The 18,228-nt window shown below is 32.0% G+C and overlaps 1 protein-coding gene across 4 annotated transcripts in view; it reads right to left on the bottom strand.

Annotated features, from left to right (window-relative positions):
• Positions 1 to 18,228, bottom strand: part of LOC120327300 (disheveled-associated activator of morphogenesis 2-like) — a 28,336-nt gene that overhangs the window by 7,303 nt on the left and 2,805 nt on the right. For 2 of the 4 annotated variants that reach the window (XM_039393754.2, XM_039393755.2), the window contains exons 4-16: positions 15,867 to 15,958; positions 15,045 to 15,180; positions 14,557 to 14,754; positions 13,408 to 13,527; positions 12,413 to 12,583; positions 9,032 to 9,149; positions 8,319 to 8,454; positions 7,424 to 7,482; positions 6,562 to 6,752; positions 4,593 to 4,637; positions 3,241 to 3,579; positions 2,222 to 2,284; positions 1,435 to 1,452 (exon numbers count right to left, since the gene is read on the bottom strand). In XM_039393754.2, coding sequence (XP_039249688.1) covers positions 1,435 to 1,452; positions 2,222 to 2,284; positions 3,241 to 3,579; positions 4,593 to 4,637; positions 6,562 to 6,752; positions 7,424 to 7,482; positions 8,319 to 8,454; positions 9,032 to 9,149; positions 12,413 to 12,583; positions 13,408 to 13,527; positions 14,557 to 14,754; positions 15,045 to 15,180; positions 15,867 to 15,958 — 1,686 coding nt within the window. The remainder of the gene's footprint in view (positions 1 to 1,434; positions 1,453 to 2,221; positions 2,285 to 3,240; positions 3,580 to 4,592; positions 4,638 to 6,561; positions 6,753 to 7,423; positions 7,483 to 8,318; positions 8,455 to 9,031; positions 9,150 to 12,412; positions 12,584 to 13,407; positions 13,528 to 14,556; positions 14,755 to 15,044; positions 15,181 to 15,866; positions 15,959 to 18,228) is intronic. The other 2 variants (XM_039393756.2, XM_039393757.2) reach the window with 2 other exon arrangements.

The following is an 18,228-nucleotide window of genomic DNA, read 5'->3' as shown; positions in this document are numbered from 1 at the left end:
TGTAAGTTGACATATTTGAATGTTGAAGATATTCTGAATCGAATCATACTCAACGGAGAAACTAGCAAAATCGATTAGCAAAATTGTAAATTCACAGAAAATGAATTTAGTAATGCAAATAGTTTTAAATGATTTTCTATTTTTTCAGTTTCAGAATTAAATAAAGTCTATTTCTAGTTGGACCATCAACTGTCAAATGAGAAAAATAAAGAATTTTATGAAATCGAATACAACTGAATTTGAATTTACTCAAATATTCGTTTTGTTTTGGGCATTCCTCCACCATGTAATTTTAGTAACAAGCAAAATGTGTTTAATACCTTATTTATAGGAGCAAGAATAGATTCCTTCAAATATGGGAAGCAGAAAAAAATATACAATTCAAGTTAGTACACCACCATATTATTCATGCATAGTGGAAGCAAAAATTTATCATAAAATACTCTTTTAAAGTTGACAACCTTTTCTAACAGTAATGAGATATCGGCAACATGTACATTTTGGCAATATCAGAACTTGATCATCATAGATTTAATTTTTGAATTTTGAAGGGATTTGGAGATATCTCAAATATCGCTTTGAAAATTGTTTTGAAAAAAGTGAATGAATTTCCATGTTTAATTATAGAATTATGGAATTAGATATGAATCTAGACTTGGGTATGAATGAATTTGACAAATTAATGACAACATCATACAATAATGTGATACTATATACTTCTTCAAAAATATCTGACTAAACTAAAAAAACAGGTATAATCTATAATAGTGCTCAAATTAATATACTGTCCCAGGAATGTTAAAATATTCAATGATATATTGAAAACCAAATTTGAAAACGATATCTGTTATTGTTAGCTCATGACCAATTAATAATATAATAAGTATTTTACAGTGTCTAAGATGCATTTATATTTTTAAAATGCGACACTCATGAATATATATTATTTTAAATGCAGGAAATAGGATTAGTATCCCTTGTGTCCAGAAATTAATCATTATAATGAACAAAGCTGGCAATTTAATAATGAAAAATAGGCGTTCAGAGGCAATACTGGATGTCGAGTTGAGTGGAACATTAATTATAGTATAAGTTTACATGTTAAATAATGCTAGTTTGTATACTTAATATTTGCTAGGACATATTTTTGGCTTTTGCATGCCAGTTTGAAAGCATTAAATAATATAATGATAATAGTAAGCATTCCAAAATGATACAGGTGCCCATAACCAATGGAATTACAATTATCCTAGATTAGGTTAAATGGTGATATTCATAACATTTTCTAAAATGAAATGGCAGTTTTTCTCTTATCAGCTTTTTTGTGTCCCAGGTAATGTATCAGAACAACCATGATTGTTTATTAATCAAAATGACGTCTATTTCACCCTAATTTGAATATGATATATAAATATAAAAGACTAATGAACTCACCTTACTAGAATGCAAATCCTGTTCCCATGCCAAGACAGAGAGAGAGAGAGATAGACAGTTATACATGCAAGTGAAAAATTGTTGCTTGTTATATGATTAATTATACAGTAAAAATACATGCATTGACGGTTCAGTTGATAGAAAATGCAAAGCTAGTAATTCACAGGCCCTCTATAAAACAACTTTGGCTGATAACAATTTTGCCTTTCACTTTAGCATCGATTCCACTCCATTTTTTAACTCCAGAAAAAGTCAAGCTTTGGGCCAAAAAATTTAGGCATCTGCAAGATTTCTTTAATTGCATGTTGAGCATGTTTGAATTTCACCTCGTTACCGGCATTAAAGTCTCAAATTCCAAAGAATTCTATATTTCTAATTGCTCTCTGCAAACCTATACATACTCATATATACACAAAGGAAAAACCATATTATGTTGCTGATTTACTACGCAATTCTAAAATATATACAACAGTCAATTATATCTTATCAGATCTGAAATGATGAATAATTCAAGGAATATGGTTGTGTTTGAATGTCAAGTAGTTTGTATTCCAATTCCCACACCACTACCACACCTATCACCAATGTAATACTGTAATCGTATAAAAAAAATACATAAATCTGGCAATATCAAAATATTTGATGCACAATTTATTCAACATGCATGCAAATCATGTATTAGAAGATTTCAAAAATGTCAGTGTTTATAAATTATGAGTTTTATTGTTGATTGTATAATCTTGTTAGAAAATATCACCAGAAATCAAATAAATATTCAATACAGTACCTGCTGCCTCTGATATGCTGAGAAAGTGTTTTCAAGGTTGGGTAAGTCAAGCCACTTGAAAGCCTGGAAAAATTTCAAATAACTTGAGTCCATATAGGTTAGATATTAGGATGCTTGAAATAATGATCGGAATGGTCATCCCTGTTCTAAGTAAGATATGTTTGTTGTCCAATATACAAAAATGTTATTAACATGAAATTTCAGTAACATGAAATGTATAACAATTCGTAGTACGTAATTTGATGAAATGCAGGTTGTGAGACAAACTATTCATCCCCATTTTCAGGCCTCTTGTACATTTTAGTCAGTTGTGATTTGATTGAAGACGTTTGCACAAGGTTGATAGGCCTACTAATTGGATATTAACGAATTTGTTTGAAACATTTATTATGAATGAATTGAATAAGAATGAAAGGCTCTTCAAAACATCCGCTTGGAAAGCAGCAGCTACTGAATTTTTTTTCTTTGAATAAAGCCCTTTCGGACCTCAGGAAGTATGCACACCAAGATGGCGCACAACCTGAACATAGTATGTGTGTATCGGTTAGGATTCAGGCTGTGCGACATCTTGATGCGCATACTTCTGGAGCCCCGCCCTTTCACTCCGAATAAGACCTTCTACAAGCCTAACCTGATATAAGCTATTATTTTCGAGACTCAATTTATTATACCCATGGTGGACATGGGGTTTAGACACACAATGCCAACCAACATAGTTAAGTCGAACGTCCTATCCACTAGCTCATCGTAAAACCCACTATTTCTCGAAATTTATTCAGAATATGAGGCATAACTTTAGAAGTTTTGAGTCGATTGAGACAGAAATTGTCAAAATGGATATAATCTGAAGCTTAAATATAAAATTAGAAGCATGTGAAGAGTTATCCTGACAAAACCAAATTTTTTTTTCAACTCTGCTTTAACGACAACACATACATCACAATTGTATGTCTGAAACAATCGGCAATGCAAAATTGTCATAATACAAAAATATGAAGCACAAAAGTAACACAGCTCACCCTGGATTCATCAATGTCAGTCCAAATTGTACCAACAATCTTGCTTTCGGGAAGTTTAGCCCAGTTAAATGATTTTAAAGGGTTTGACGGTTTGGGAATTTTCTTCTTTGGTGGTAGAAGTGATTGTCTGGGACCTGAACCAGGGGGAGGGGGTGCACCTGGTGGAGGAGGGGCCATAGGAGGTGGGGGTGGTGGAGGCGGGGCATTCATAGGTGGTGGTGGCGGCGGCGGAGGCGGGGCAACACTTTGTGCGGCAATTTTCGCTTTGACGTCATCAGAAATACTTCCAGATGCTACAAGTTGTTGCAAACGTTCTTTTTCTAGTTTGTCAGCATTTGCCTATGTAATAGAGATATAAAATATAGTATAGCCTTGAAAACAAGCATTAAAATCTAATAAATGAAAAAGAAAGAAACAAAAACAATAATAAATAAATGTGTGTAACACAACACAAAAGAACAACATGAACAGAGAATACAAAAACACACAAATCCTAATTGATGAATTGTGGCATAATTACATACTAAAATGGGAGTTTCATATATTATGATTCAATAAAACCTATTTTAACATTAGGAAGCCTGCAGGCTGCAGTCTTAAATTCTAACAGATGCAAGGATATATATCATGTTCAATTTTCTCACGGAGGAAAATTTCATAGGTTCTTATTTTGGTAAGGTCCTTTACTTTTAGGTGAGTCGACTCATTTTCGAAGATCAAGGTAACTCTTTAAAAATGCCAATTGGTATCATATACAAATAATTTACTATTTTATTAATCTTTTAAATTTTTGAAAAAGAAATACTTCCATTCAATAAATTCTCAATATTTGAGAATTGGATTATTTTTCTGACACTACAGCGAAGATGAGTTATGGGGCTTACGAAACAAATTTCATATTTCATTATTTGATTATCCCTATTTAGCCAACAATGTAATGATTTTTAAAATTGCTTCAATATCAGGTATTACGCAGTTGTGTGAATAAGTGATCCAAATTGATATTTCGTTTTGCTGGAATAAACCATTGAAAATTTCACTTCGATTACCATTGGTAAAAAGTTGAATTATCATTGTTGTGACTGTCAGAAATTATTAGAACAGAAAAAATGGTGAAAGTGATGGAAGTGCATTTGTTATAGGCTAATGATAAATTGTTCTCACCAAAATATTACGGTTACAAAAACATATGATCATAATATGACCAGTATGATCAATTAGAAATATTAGGATGACAGTCATATTATCGTCACTACAACTAAGAAAATCTAATAAAAACACACCAAGCATGCAATGTAAAAAAAGCAATAAAACTTATATAAAGAAGAAGCTAGCAGCAAATCGGGACTTACCAAGGTTTGCAAAGAGCCATATTCACCGTTTGCTGGGGATGGTACCTGCTTTCGTCGTTTGGAAAATATTGCGACACAAGGGTAAGATTTCACCAAGAGGGTTTTTGATCGACGAAGCAATGTGAAGCGGCAAAATCAGATGATGCAAAGCCGTGCAACATACGATAATAGAAAAAAGGGAACAAAAAAAGCTAATTAAGTTTTGCGAAAGCATAAATACACCCATGTAAAAAAGATAAATATTAGATCACCAGAAGATCATTGACTACAATGAGCAAGCGTACTAGTTTCACTATTTATTATTACAAGCCGATTTCTTGGTCATTTCAAAAAATCGTTGATACTAATGTAATCAATATAATCACTAAGACGCATCCATATTTAAAAGATTATAATTCTAGAATGCTTTGTGGAAATCATTACAATTCCTAATATTCAAAGTGAATTTTGTCATCTATGAAAAATATTTGAATATGCCGAAAATTTGGTTCGTCAAATTCACATGTAGGCTATACCTTCATAATTCCCAACCAAAAAAGCAAAATAAATCTTTTTTTGGTTTGTCAAAATTCTTAGAAGTTAGAACATTTTCATATAAATTCAATTTGTGAAACATCCCTAAGATTAGTGCCATGATTGCTATGATAGTGTGTTATGCCAAAATCACTGACCGATTATGATCAATTTTACAAACAGGTCAAGCACTTATATACATGACACACACACAAATATTAAAAAATTTATATTATCAAAAATATGAAAAATTATTAAAATCATTGTTTAATTCAGCTGAGACTAGGATGATTTCACTTGTCTCATGCTGTAATTTTAGTCAATATTACATCCAGATATATATTTCTCTATTGGTCTAAATAGATTACCTATCTTAATGCACTATGACACAATGTAAAATAAAAAAAACAAGAAAATTTTTAGAATGACAAAATTTAACACTGTTGAAAATATGCAAAAATTTTACTACAGCATATCAGACCGGTTTAACAGAATAAAAAAATTTCTACAAATTATCTTTAAAATTTTATTGTATAAATAATATACTATATTAAACATCACAAACTCCAATGTGTTTTGTTTGGGAATTTTTTTGAAAGTACCTGATTAAAAATGGTTTTGCTTGTTATGGGTTTTACACCATCATGCTATCATGCAAATCAATTATCTTCCTAACTACTCTAATGTAGTCTAATTACAAATATGAGAAAATACATGAAAACACCAGCACTGTTTTCTGATTACTAAAAAAACTAGACTAAATTTTGAAGTTAGTGATGTGGCACCAATATTATCATATTGACGCATGCAATATGGGTCTGTAGAACAATAGAAACCTCTCGCAAAGTAATTCGAAAAGCCTGGATCAGTCTATTCGAGTAAGATAAAAGAGTTTCCAAAACCAAATCAGGTTTACTTCTGTACTTTCCTTTGTGATTCAATGTGTCAGGAAAACCATAAAATATGTTGAATCGTTTGGAAAAGGAATTGACAAGCCTATGTTAATTTAAATTATTTTGCAAATTTGAACGCCCATTGCCTTTGATTTGAAATCAACAAGATACTTTGTTTGAATCAAAGTCATAGTTTCAACTTCCTAGCATTGGGAGTCAATCCATAAATTTCCCAGAGATTTAAAGTTAAAATTTTGAACTTATCCAAGTTTTATCCAAAATGAGTCTTGACAACAAGCTTTTACCAACCAAGAGTTAAAATGGTGAATATTGAATTGAAGCTCATCACATTTGTGAGTCAGGTGGATGACCATGTAGTAGTAGTAACTGTGGTTTTAGTTGACTGTGGTTTTGTTGGCTTTGAAAATCACATACACCACGAATGACTAACTATAAGAAAATATAGTAGTTAACTAAAAAAACATGACCAAATTTGAAATACAAAATTTAAATGAAGTTTGTACATAAACTAATTTAATATTTTTAACTAAAAATAAACTTACAGTCTGCTGCAACCCTTCCATTCTCTGAGATAATTCTTCTAATCTAGTTTTGGTTGATTGATGTTCTTTCGTTTCAGTTTCTAATTTTGATTTCAATTTGTTGAGTGTTTGCATTGCCTCCTCTTTTTCTTGTCCTTTTGCAATACACTCTCTCTCCTTCCTGTCTAGTTGAGTTTTCATCTCTTCATGTTCTAAAAGATACAAGGCATATTCATACAATTTTACATAATCATCACAGGATTTTAATACTGTTGAAACAAAACTAAGGGGTCGACTTATGTGCGCAAAACTCCGATTGCACTAAAAATTCGGTTTATACACGCATAACTCTGATCGCACTAAAATGAAATTACATTATGTTAACTTAATTTCAATAGCTGCAACCTGAACCATGCCAAGTTCTCACGATAAGAGCGTACAATTTGTAGGGTCAGCTTATACACAAATTTTATAAATCCGTCGCTTTGGGGGGGGGGGGGTCAACTTTTATGCAAGGTTATACAGTAGGTGGATAATCACATCAGTGGTTTTTCGCTACTTCTTCTTTCAGGGAACGGGGACCTTGCTTCTGAGAAAACTCGCACATGGAATGTATAACACACATAACAGGGAAATTCCAACAACATATATCTGATGTGGCTGCAATGTTTCAAAAGGTTTACAATTTGTCAACAAGTTGAGATGCTTATATATCAACCCACTTATATTAATTTGTAATCTTGTTGAATGAAAAGCAAAATAGTAGTTTCATCACTAGAACTCTGACACTAAAGAACTCTAAACTAAGTACCGGTAGTGATTTCTTTGAATTAAAAATTCAGTATAATTTTAATCGAATTAAGAGACAGTAAGTCTATTTTACTTTTTTTCATGCTCTCTGCTGTTTCCTTCCATTGCTTGATTTCATTTTCATTGTATAAGCTGAATAGAAAAACAAATTTAATATCCCCAAAAAGTTTTGAAACTTTTTTCTTTATCCCATAACTGGCGTCAATTAGGAAACATTTAAAAATGACTTGATTCGAATGACAATATTAGTGAAATATTAGTGAAACGACTTGACGTGATAGGTTGAATAAAATCCATTACACAACAATAACCTGAGTGATTGGACCACAATGACCCCTAGTTAAATGGGTTTGTACAACATACAACTTCCGACTGACTCAAATCCAATCTGCAAATGGCAGACTGACCAGACATGACACTAGAAATTTATGAAATGGGCTGCACACAAAAAATTAAAGTGGGACTCAATTTTACTAGACTCCAGGGACTGCTTGAAACCTAGTTTAGATTCGAGCTATCAAAACCACCCCAGTCTGGAGTAAAGATTGTGTCGAAGAAATTTTAAAATAATCCCAAGTCAAGATGAGAGGCTGCGCTTTCGAGTCACAAGTCGAGATACACCATGTGGTTACACAATGATTTTAAAATTGTGTGAAATCACTGTTATTTAGAAAAAAGGATAGAATTTAATCACATATTGACAACATTTCAATCAGCACTGCCTATTTTGAGTGCAACATGCTATCAATTTTTCGATTTTTTTTCAATACTGCATTACCATATGCGGTAAACCATATTTCCCTGGAATTTTTTGATATATCTCAAAGACATATCTCTCTGGCAATAAAACAAGTCCGACCCGAGTCTTTTACAGATATGATTAAAGCCACACAGAGTCTCTGAGAAGATGACTTTATTCTTGACTCGAGTAGAGTCCACCCAATACTGCCTCAATATTTATCACTTACATTTTCAAGCATTCCTCAACGTTAAAATTTCGAAGATAAGTGATATCTGGATCTGAACCATCAAGTTGTTGTAAAGTGATTTGCTGCAACAATCTATCGAATAATTGCCAATGATGGGGACATCCATTCCGATTCACTGAATGAAAAAGGCATTCTAAGGTTTTAAACCTATATCACTAGATTTTAAGTCGTATGGAAATTTTTTGGGTTTCAAATATTCTATATCTCTCGGTTTCGTTGCAAATTCTTAATTTATGGAAATTTTTATTACCGTATGTCTTTTTTACACGATCATATGATAAAACAATAATACATCTTGCAAGTTTCAACACAAAATGATAAAACAACAATGAAGGAAGATATGTTTTTGGAGAATTTAAATAAAATTAATTTAAAACAAGGGCAGATGATACAGAAATACATCTTGTAACACAAAATGATAATCAATAATGAAGGAAGGTCAGTTTTTTGGAGAATTCAAATAAAATTATTTTGAAATAAGAGCACCTCTAATAGCAATTAGCAATGCACACATGAGTAAGTAGGTACTGATATCAATACCCTTATCTTAAACCAAGGCATTTCGTTTTGAATGTTGAATTTGAGAATTTTGGGAATCCGGTGTGTTACATATGAATATAGCTATGTTTCAATCTATTGGTTTTCTTACAGAATAGAATATAATGTCACCGAATTATTCGTAAGAAACTCACGAGGCAGTAATATGCAATGATGAAGCATGGACAAGAAATTCTGATATGCTTCCGTATGACTGAGTTTTCTTTGTAGAACATCAAACATAGCGCTGGCACTTTTCGTATCGATGTGAACCTGCAACATACAAAATTTATATCATTGCGTGTGATGTTGAATTATTCATTTCAACAATCCTTCATCCCAGTTGGACACGGACGGTACAATTTCAAGTGGTAATTTACAAAGGTCAGTTTTCAAATTTTGTGCTATAACCTTCTACTGCATCTTTTATTATACAGTCAAAGTTATGCTCGAATATTCAAATTTGTATGAAAATTACGTACTCTGCATAAATCACATATTTTTAGCATTATTTATTAGGAGATTAGTGTTTTTCTCTTTACATTTTCAAGCCTGGGGGCAGGAATGTGAAAAATGAATAGAATATTCGAATAAGGGCATAAAAGCATGTTCGACGTAACATTCTTTGGAATATAATAATTCTTCGTTTTATGACTATTTTATAATATTTCATTTAGAAAATGTGATAGCTTGTAAAAAACATTTGATGTTGAGACCAGACAGGCCTATTAAATTCATATTGATGTCTGTGAAAAGATATACTTTTACACTACAAAGCATTGCAATACAGAAATCAACCTCTATATATACATATTTTATTTTAGATTACCTTCAAGCATAGATTAAATAAAACTTATTTGAAAATAATACTACAGAATGTATTCAAAATAGTATATCTGGGGCTATCCAAAACCAAGTAATCTACTATTTTGAATTTATGCTAAAAATATATTTCACGTTGGACCATGTTTAACGAAAAACACATGTTTGTTATAAGTCAATTTTCCACGAGTTTGTTATGGGAATGCAGGAAATTGTTGCGTATTATATGATTGGCTGATTTTCATTTTTTTTTTATAATTTTGGTGCTCCAGAAGTACGTATACCAATATTGAGGTAACTAATTTTTTTCACCTATTTTACATCAAGTTGTGTAAAGGGACTGAAGCCTATGGACAGAGGGTATATTCACCTGGCTAACACAGACAGTCCCCAAACTCGTAATAGAACTAAAACAAGGAAAATCAGAATCAAATTATGGCCTAACCCTAACCTGGTCAGACACACTACAAGAGCATCATAATTTTTGAAATGAAAGGTATATTTGAATATTTACAGAGCTTCATTTACAATTAATTTAGATAGTAAATAATTTTATGAGGTACAAAACTACCTTTATCTATTCTTGTGTACTTATATTTTCAGATATACACAATAAATTAAATTTAGATTTCAATACAAACAAATAATAAAGAGAGAAACGAGGTACAGGTGCTTCCCCATCCTACTTTCATTTTGCATTTTGTTTAAATGATTTAGCCAATGTGGTATTGTTTTTAGGAACATTTTTTATGTTTGTTATGGCAATGCATGTACAGCCACTGAGCTACTGTTTTCTTGGAAGAATTGGAATCTTTCTGAATTGACATTGCATACGCATTTTATTGAACCCTGGTTGAAGGTTGGGTATGAGATTAAAACCTGGTGCCAGAATGGTCAAAGTACAACACTACGCAATCATGCCCACAAAATTTTGCTCTTAAAATTTACAACTAGACAATAGTTTGAATGCTCGTAACGTGACAAATAAAAAATATTTCTTAATTTCATTCTACTATGAATACGGTATAGGCCAAGATATCCAAATGAATATTCGTATAATCAAGTATGTTTAATACATGATATATGTTTTTCCCTAATATGATATATTATTATCACCACTCACCAGTGACATTATTGAGACTCATTATACAAATGACTAATCGGACAATTGATTAATAATGTTCGATTAAGGGATAATAAAAACTTATCAATAAAACATATTATTGCAGTAATTGTAGGTAATATGGCCGAGCCTCCAAATGATGATTCTTCATTCAAGTCAGTTTAGACCAAAATATAATTAATGTTAGTAATTGTTTTTTGAGAAAACTTGAAAGGACAACGTGGAAGATGTCTAGCAATCGACTGACTCATAGCAAGACATTAGACAAGGCATGAAATTTTTACATTTAAAAAACTTACCTATTAGCATGGACATGGACAACTCATTTTATCATACTTTTGAACTAATGTACAGGAAATGAAAAAAAACTTGAGTATTGGATCTTCGTAAAGTTCTATGAACCGTAATTACCACATTTGCCCCAAAAAAGCCTATGGACAAGCAGACACTGTTTACAGAAACCAAAATTCTTTTCGTTCAAAATTTATAATCCAAACGTAAACTCTGAGTAAAAGGAAGTTTTTGCACCTATCATGTTAAAATAGTTACGGTAGTCCCAACATGCTGATTGCAAAGCCATATTGATTGATTACAAATTGAATATTTAAATTGGTATCAAATTGGTACTGTTCTGCATTAAGGTAAATCAAAGTGTACATGTTTTTTGTTGAACTCACTTTAGAATATATTCGTTATTCAATATTCATAATTCATTGGATGATTCGACTGCAAAACACTTTTTATACGAGACACATATCGATGATTATCACTCTGAATAGGGCAATGTTCAAGCACCCCCTGATATGGGTACTACTGTAGTGTGTGTACCAGGTTAGGGTTAGGACAGGGTGGTCCAAGGTTGTCGGCTCCGCGGGCCACAAAATTATTTCGCGGGCCACAATAGTGCCAAGAATAGGTAAACAGTGCAATACAAAACAAACACCTTTATTGTGTAAACATATAGTTATCAGGCATAGCCATTCTAGGCTAATAGAATCTGCATTCGATTTTAAGTTTTCTATGATGCCTATATTGTTTGCATATATTCCAGACCAAAAAGTTAAAAAGCCAGATAACAATTTAGATCGCCAAGCTCATCATTCAAATTCGCTAGTTTCCCCAGCTATCCATAACACTATTTAATTCAGTGACAATAGTGATGACAATACATCGAAAGAGTTTTCTGATTAATTTTATGGCGAAACAACACGAAATGCGTTTTTTTGATTACCCTCCGCATGTGATGCAGGCCACAGATAATGAAGCGGCGGGCCACATGTGGCCCGCGGGCCTGGGTTCGGATAATTAGGCCATAATTTAATAAGGTATTAAGGTTTATTTTTATTTTAGTTATTTTACTAGTTCCGGGAATGCCTGTGTTAGCCAAGTGAATATAGGTTTCAGTCCCTCTACACAACTTAATGTAAAGTAGTAGGCAAACAAAATTAGTTACCTCAATATTGGTACTCACTTCTGGAGCGACCTGATATCCAACGATTTCTTACCGTAAAGTAGCTTGCTGGCTTAACCAGGATGAATATCTCTAGTCAACAAAAAATTTTCATTTAATCTCATATCAAATCTAACTTACCATTCTAAACCTAGCTGCCACTTCTGCTTCATCTTCTCTTCTGATCATTTCAAAGAAATTGATGTGTTTGTTGAGAGTTTCGTTCTCATGCATTCGAAGTCCGTCCATGATTGGTTGAATACCCAGGCATAAAAGTTCATACCGAAGGTGCAAACGAAATTCAAGATTATCCTGAGAAAAACAGAAGATACAACACGTTATACACATCGATACAAATATATAATGCTTGATTACAGTAATAGTGAGTATCATTCAAATTAAATGATAAATAATGATATATAGACAAAAAAGTACACTATATATATATTTCGAAAATTGGATGTAACAAACATCAGTTTTTGTCTAGGATTTGCTTTTGTAAAATATAGACAAACTATGTGCTATCTTTGATAACGCAGACATTTTCAGGACAAAATCAATTTTTTTTATAATTTCGTCACTAATATCACCAAATTCTCTGAGACTAATAATAAAAAAATAATAATTGTGACGAGGCCAGATGAAATTTACTATTTTGAATACATTTGAATTTGAAGAAATATGCTGAATTTTGGAATATTGAATATGTATTTTGTATTGTATCATGTTCAACAGACGTATTTCTATAACTAAACTAAAATAAGGGCTTAAATATGGAAAATAAAAAAATCTAGATGAATTTTGTTTTGATTCGTTTCAAATGATTTTCTATTTTCTAGTTATTGGGAATTTATAATAAAGCATTTTTGACCATTTGTTAAATTCTGATTGTGAAGATGAAAATTTTTCAAATAAAAATATTCTTCATTCACGAATTTACACTATTCAATCAAATGAAATATCTTTTTCTTGATCTTCGATAATGACCACATATCTTGTAACAGTCGCAGTACTTTGAGAGGATATTCGGAATGCAAAAGTCAGCTTTGACAAATCAAATACTAATTAAAAATTGACATTGATACCCACTAAATTCCGTTTATATCATAAAACATTGAGTAAATGATTTTACTTACTTGTCCTGCACCACATTTAACAAGTGCATTAAAAAAAGACATGATTGTAGTTTTTAGGCCGACTTCAAACACATTATCATCTGGCGCACGATACGTTCTCGAGAGTTCATTCACAATTCCCTGAATAAACAAACAAATATTTTATAGGAATCATTCAACCAAAAATAATAGTTTTTCATGAGGAAAACCAATAGTCACAGTTTACCAGATTTCAAAAAGAATGCTTATTGGTACATATCTTCGATGTATATTTGTATAAGAAATGATACACAAATGCTTGAATGATAATGACACTAACCCAAATTATCATTGATCATTTTTAATCTGTCAAGTTGAACTTAATTTCGCCAGAGTAAAACCAAAGTAGCATATGTCACAGTTTTCAGAAATGGCCTTTTTTTGTCATTTTGGACCATGGGCCATGTTTGATATTGGTCTAGGTTTCAAACCTGTACCTGTTTTAAATTTGATTTTAGGTAGTTGGTCACAACCGAACTACTACAAGAATACAATTTTCTCAAAACCTTATATAGCTCCATTGCAAAGACTTAGACATAAATATATTATGAAGCTACATATTGAATAAGTCCGATGAACATTCGATATGCAGACGAAATTAGAAGTAATTTATTAATTTATGAATATAATACACTATATGCTGATATACGAGTATACTTGAATATGTCAACAATATTTGAAATACAAGAAATGGATTGAAATTTCTATCCTGTAAGAGTAAAATTGATTGATTTGTCATTGATTTGTCGCATGATGGACAATCCGTATAAAAAAAATTCAACCTATCTACTAGATTAGCAACTCTTTAATTCAGAGAGGTAGACTTTGCCATTTCCGAAAACTTCCTTTTTTTTGTAATTTGCTCACATAGATTAGTTTTCTTGATCGACAACAGTTACTTAAGATCTACACGTCAAGTGATATTTATTGGCATCCACTCTTAAGTGGAGCTATACATAGTGTTTAGCATGGTTTAGTAACTTGCAACTCTCGTAGCAAAGGTTTTTATACACCCAAGTAAAAATTGAGAGCTAGCTTTCCAGGAAATACAAATCTATGAATTAAGTTGAAAGAAATTGTAGAGATGGATATTTGAATATGAGTATTCTGATACAGCAATATGAAACTAACCTGAAATCTAGATCTTTCATTGGAAAAATTTTGATAATGTAACATCGCTTCGAGAACTTTCTTATGGCCATTTGGCACGAGACATACTGCTCCTAGTATTTCCAGCACTGCGGTCTTCGTTCGAATATTTTCACTGGCCAAACTCTGGGCTATTACTTTAATACTTTCTGGATGTGCCAACACATGAGCTCTTCCTTGCTGAAATCATATTGTACATTGTTAGAACATTAAGTGCTTTAAACATTAACATGCCAATTTTATGTTTTTTTTCATGTTGCTTTTTAGTACATTTCATCGAGTACAATATATGATGATTACACACTCCGAATGGATTCATTCAGATTATTTGAAATTAAAACTAATTGGAACAGTAAATTTTGGATATTGACATAGTCAAACATGAAGGGAAAACAAATATTTATACTGGGGATTTCTCACAATAAAAAAAGGAATTTCTGTTGAAACCTACGGTAATATTATATACGAACCGAATTGTTCATGAGTGCCTTGATGCATCCAATTACAGAAGTGTGTATCCTGCTCTCTGTGACCTCTGGAACCATATTTTTTAGAAAATTGAGAAGGCATGTCAATCCATCGAGTTCGATAAATCGAGACACAAACCTATTGCAAATAAATTGTGTATCATGAATTAGTTCAGAAATACGATAGGAACAATCTGAAAAATTATTAGGTTCAAACAATTTATTTCTTTAATTGCTAGGTGAGAAAATACCATGGTCTTAATAATGGACTGGAATCTGTCAGGTTTGGGATTGACTACCTTATTTATTACCCTCTGGGTGAGGTGGTGGGATTTAAACACAACATTTTAAACTGAAAAGTGAAATCAAAGTATCCCAAGTGCTCGTTGAACAGAGCAGAGGCTTGTCGGAATTAATCAGCAGATAATCCGCTTGGTAAGGTACTTATTTTTGAAACCACAGCAACATTTGGGGCAGAAAAGTATAGGGCTCAGGTGAATAGGCCCAGAAAATGTGAGAGGACAAAAGACACTTCCACCTCTATTGGTACACTATCTAATAGAAAAACATGATTTTTTGCCCAACAAAGCAATCAGGTAGAATGTTTAATTGTGTGTCTAAAAATTGAGGGAATTTAAAGAGTGATTTTATTGGCAAACCCTACTGATAGCTAAGTCTCTCAAATACCTCCTAAGTCAACAAATAACACACCAAAATATTTAGATTATGTCATCCATGGTCGTAAAGCCACTCAAAACAAAATGTGCCCAAAATAAACCGCCAAGTAGTAGTCCATCAGTATTGTAAACAACGTAAGAATCAAACCTGACAGGAAGTGTTCTCAATGCAGTTTTTAAATTATCGACAAGCTGGAGTCTTGAATTAATTTCTTCATCATCGTACATAAGAACCAGTACCTAAATAAAGAATGCAAAAATTATTAGTAACCAAAACTGCGATTGGTGGGTATATTTACAGCCACAGATTTCTTATGGGGCATTTTCATGACATTACTTCAAGCGAGGCTCTGTACAATCCTATGACTACATAAGCATCTTCTACTTTTTCAAAAGACAGGAATCACTCTGAAGTATTACCTTCTCAATTCTTTACACGCTGGGTGAAGTGAAGTGATAAACATGGGGTATGAAAACCATGATCTCTAAACTGTGATGCCACTAGACGACCAGTGATGGGCCATAGAAATATTTCCTTGTGGGGCAAACAACATGTTATAACCTTATAAATTGTGGAAGGTATTGATAAATTGGTATAGTTGAATTAAAGTAGCAATGACTGATGATAATGTTTTGGGAAACTGAGTGGTAGTATTCATTTTAATTAAAAAAATTTGGGAGTCTTTTTTTGCGGAAAGAATTTTTCGTTTTTCTTGCAGTTTTTCCCTTGCATAAGAAAGTTGGAAGAGCCAAAGAATTTTTGTGCAACAAAAGTATATTGCTCATATATTTTTGTTAATTGCAAAAACATTTTTCTATTCCAAAACATTTTTCAATACAGATGACTAGCAGGTCCCTAATCCAGCATTAGCTTTTGGACTGGGCAAATTATATTATTAGGAGGTGTTTTACACATGTGCTCTGAACAAAATCCTAGATAAGCGGCCACTGACATACAGTTAGCTACTGGGGTTCACGAATCTTTACGGTTCAGTATTATAATCTATCCAATTTATTACCGTACATCCTTTCTTGATGACTTGATGAAAACGACCGATACAAAATATATTTGCATTCGGTTATAGCGTTTGCATACAGCCATTTTTTCAGGGTGCGGCTTTTGCACTTTGCCAACTTGCCAAATGAAATGACCTTTACTTGCGGAAATGTCAGAAAACAATGCAAATCATTTTAACCTTCTATGCCTAAACTCGCTTATTTGAAGATCAATCACTTCCGACGACACATAACACCTTTTTCACACGTACTATCAAAAAATGATGTAATGACATGAGAGCAGTGGCAATTTTTTTAGGCCTAAAAATAGAACATAACAAATAGCACAGAAACCAAATCGAACTTCCGGTCGTGAACTTTACAGAACTACTTTTTTGAAAGCAGAGTATATTTAAACATTTTTGAATTAATGTGTTAAAAATCCCTAGGAAATTTATATAGTTATATCGATTTTATAAAAGTATGTGTTTCATAAATAATGTTATATATAGTTTTTAAGCTTATCGAAGCATGTATTGGTCTGTATATCTAGTCATGTGGGAATGTCCATTACCGTAATGACTTTTAATTACTATACCATGAATGATATTTCAGTGACACCAAATATTCCATATGTATAGGTGAGGGTTATGAATTATGAGAACTCCAGTTATATCTAACAATTACTAGGTATTATTTAAGACATTAAGAGTTTTCGAAAAGGGTGTTTTTTAGGGGTTTAGATAAAAAATTACATCTTTCTCAAAAATTTGACACTTTTTTAAACAAAATTATGATCTATGATAGATATGCCCATGTAATAAAATTCAGAATCATATGAATCTGGCGTTAGTACCATATCACAGAGTTTCGTCCGTTTTTATTTTACGCAAGCATACCTCTCTAAATAAGTTTGATATATTTAACTTACATTCATGAAGCTTATAGAACAAGCAAGATATCTTAACTCTGTTAATAACCCTTTACTTGGGTTCATAACAATATTATTTATAGTTCCTAATCATTTGAACAACATAAAAATGTCAATTATTATTGGCTACCAACACTATCATAAATAACAGCTAATTATATTCTATAAGTTGCTCATAAAATATACTGGCTATTTTTCTGAACAAGTAATTGTCACAGACTCACAGTATTAACAACAAATTTTTTCAGCAAATTCGATGAAATGCTTCAAATATAAAAATAATCGATAGGCGTAAAATTGCAATTATACATTGCTGTAATTATTTATTGAAAGATAATTGAGTGAAAAAGAATTCCAGGCATTTTATAATTTGGTGTGAAATTGATCGAAATGTTTGAAAATTGACAAAATAGTTTAGTTCTCAGACTTATGCCAAGAATACATGCATTCGTATGAATTAACTTTGCTTTGTGTAAGCTTAGAAAAATAAAAACGCAAAAATATACGCAATCTAGAAATTCAATAACGTACAGCGCACATGCTTACTCACTATTTTAATATGCTGAGTAGATAGTATGTATTT

The sequence above is a fragment of the Styela clava genome, chromosome 4, assembly GCF_964204865.1.
Source record: "Styela clava chromosome 4, kaStyClav1.hap1.2, whole genome shotgun sequence".
Lineage (NCBI taxonomy): Eukaryota > Metazoa > Chordata > Ascidiacea > Stolidobranchia > Styelidae > Styela > Styela clava.
Note: the sequence above shows the minus strand (reverse complement) of the source record. Positions and strands in the feature narration are given on the sequence as shown.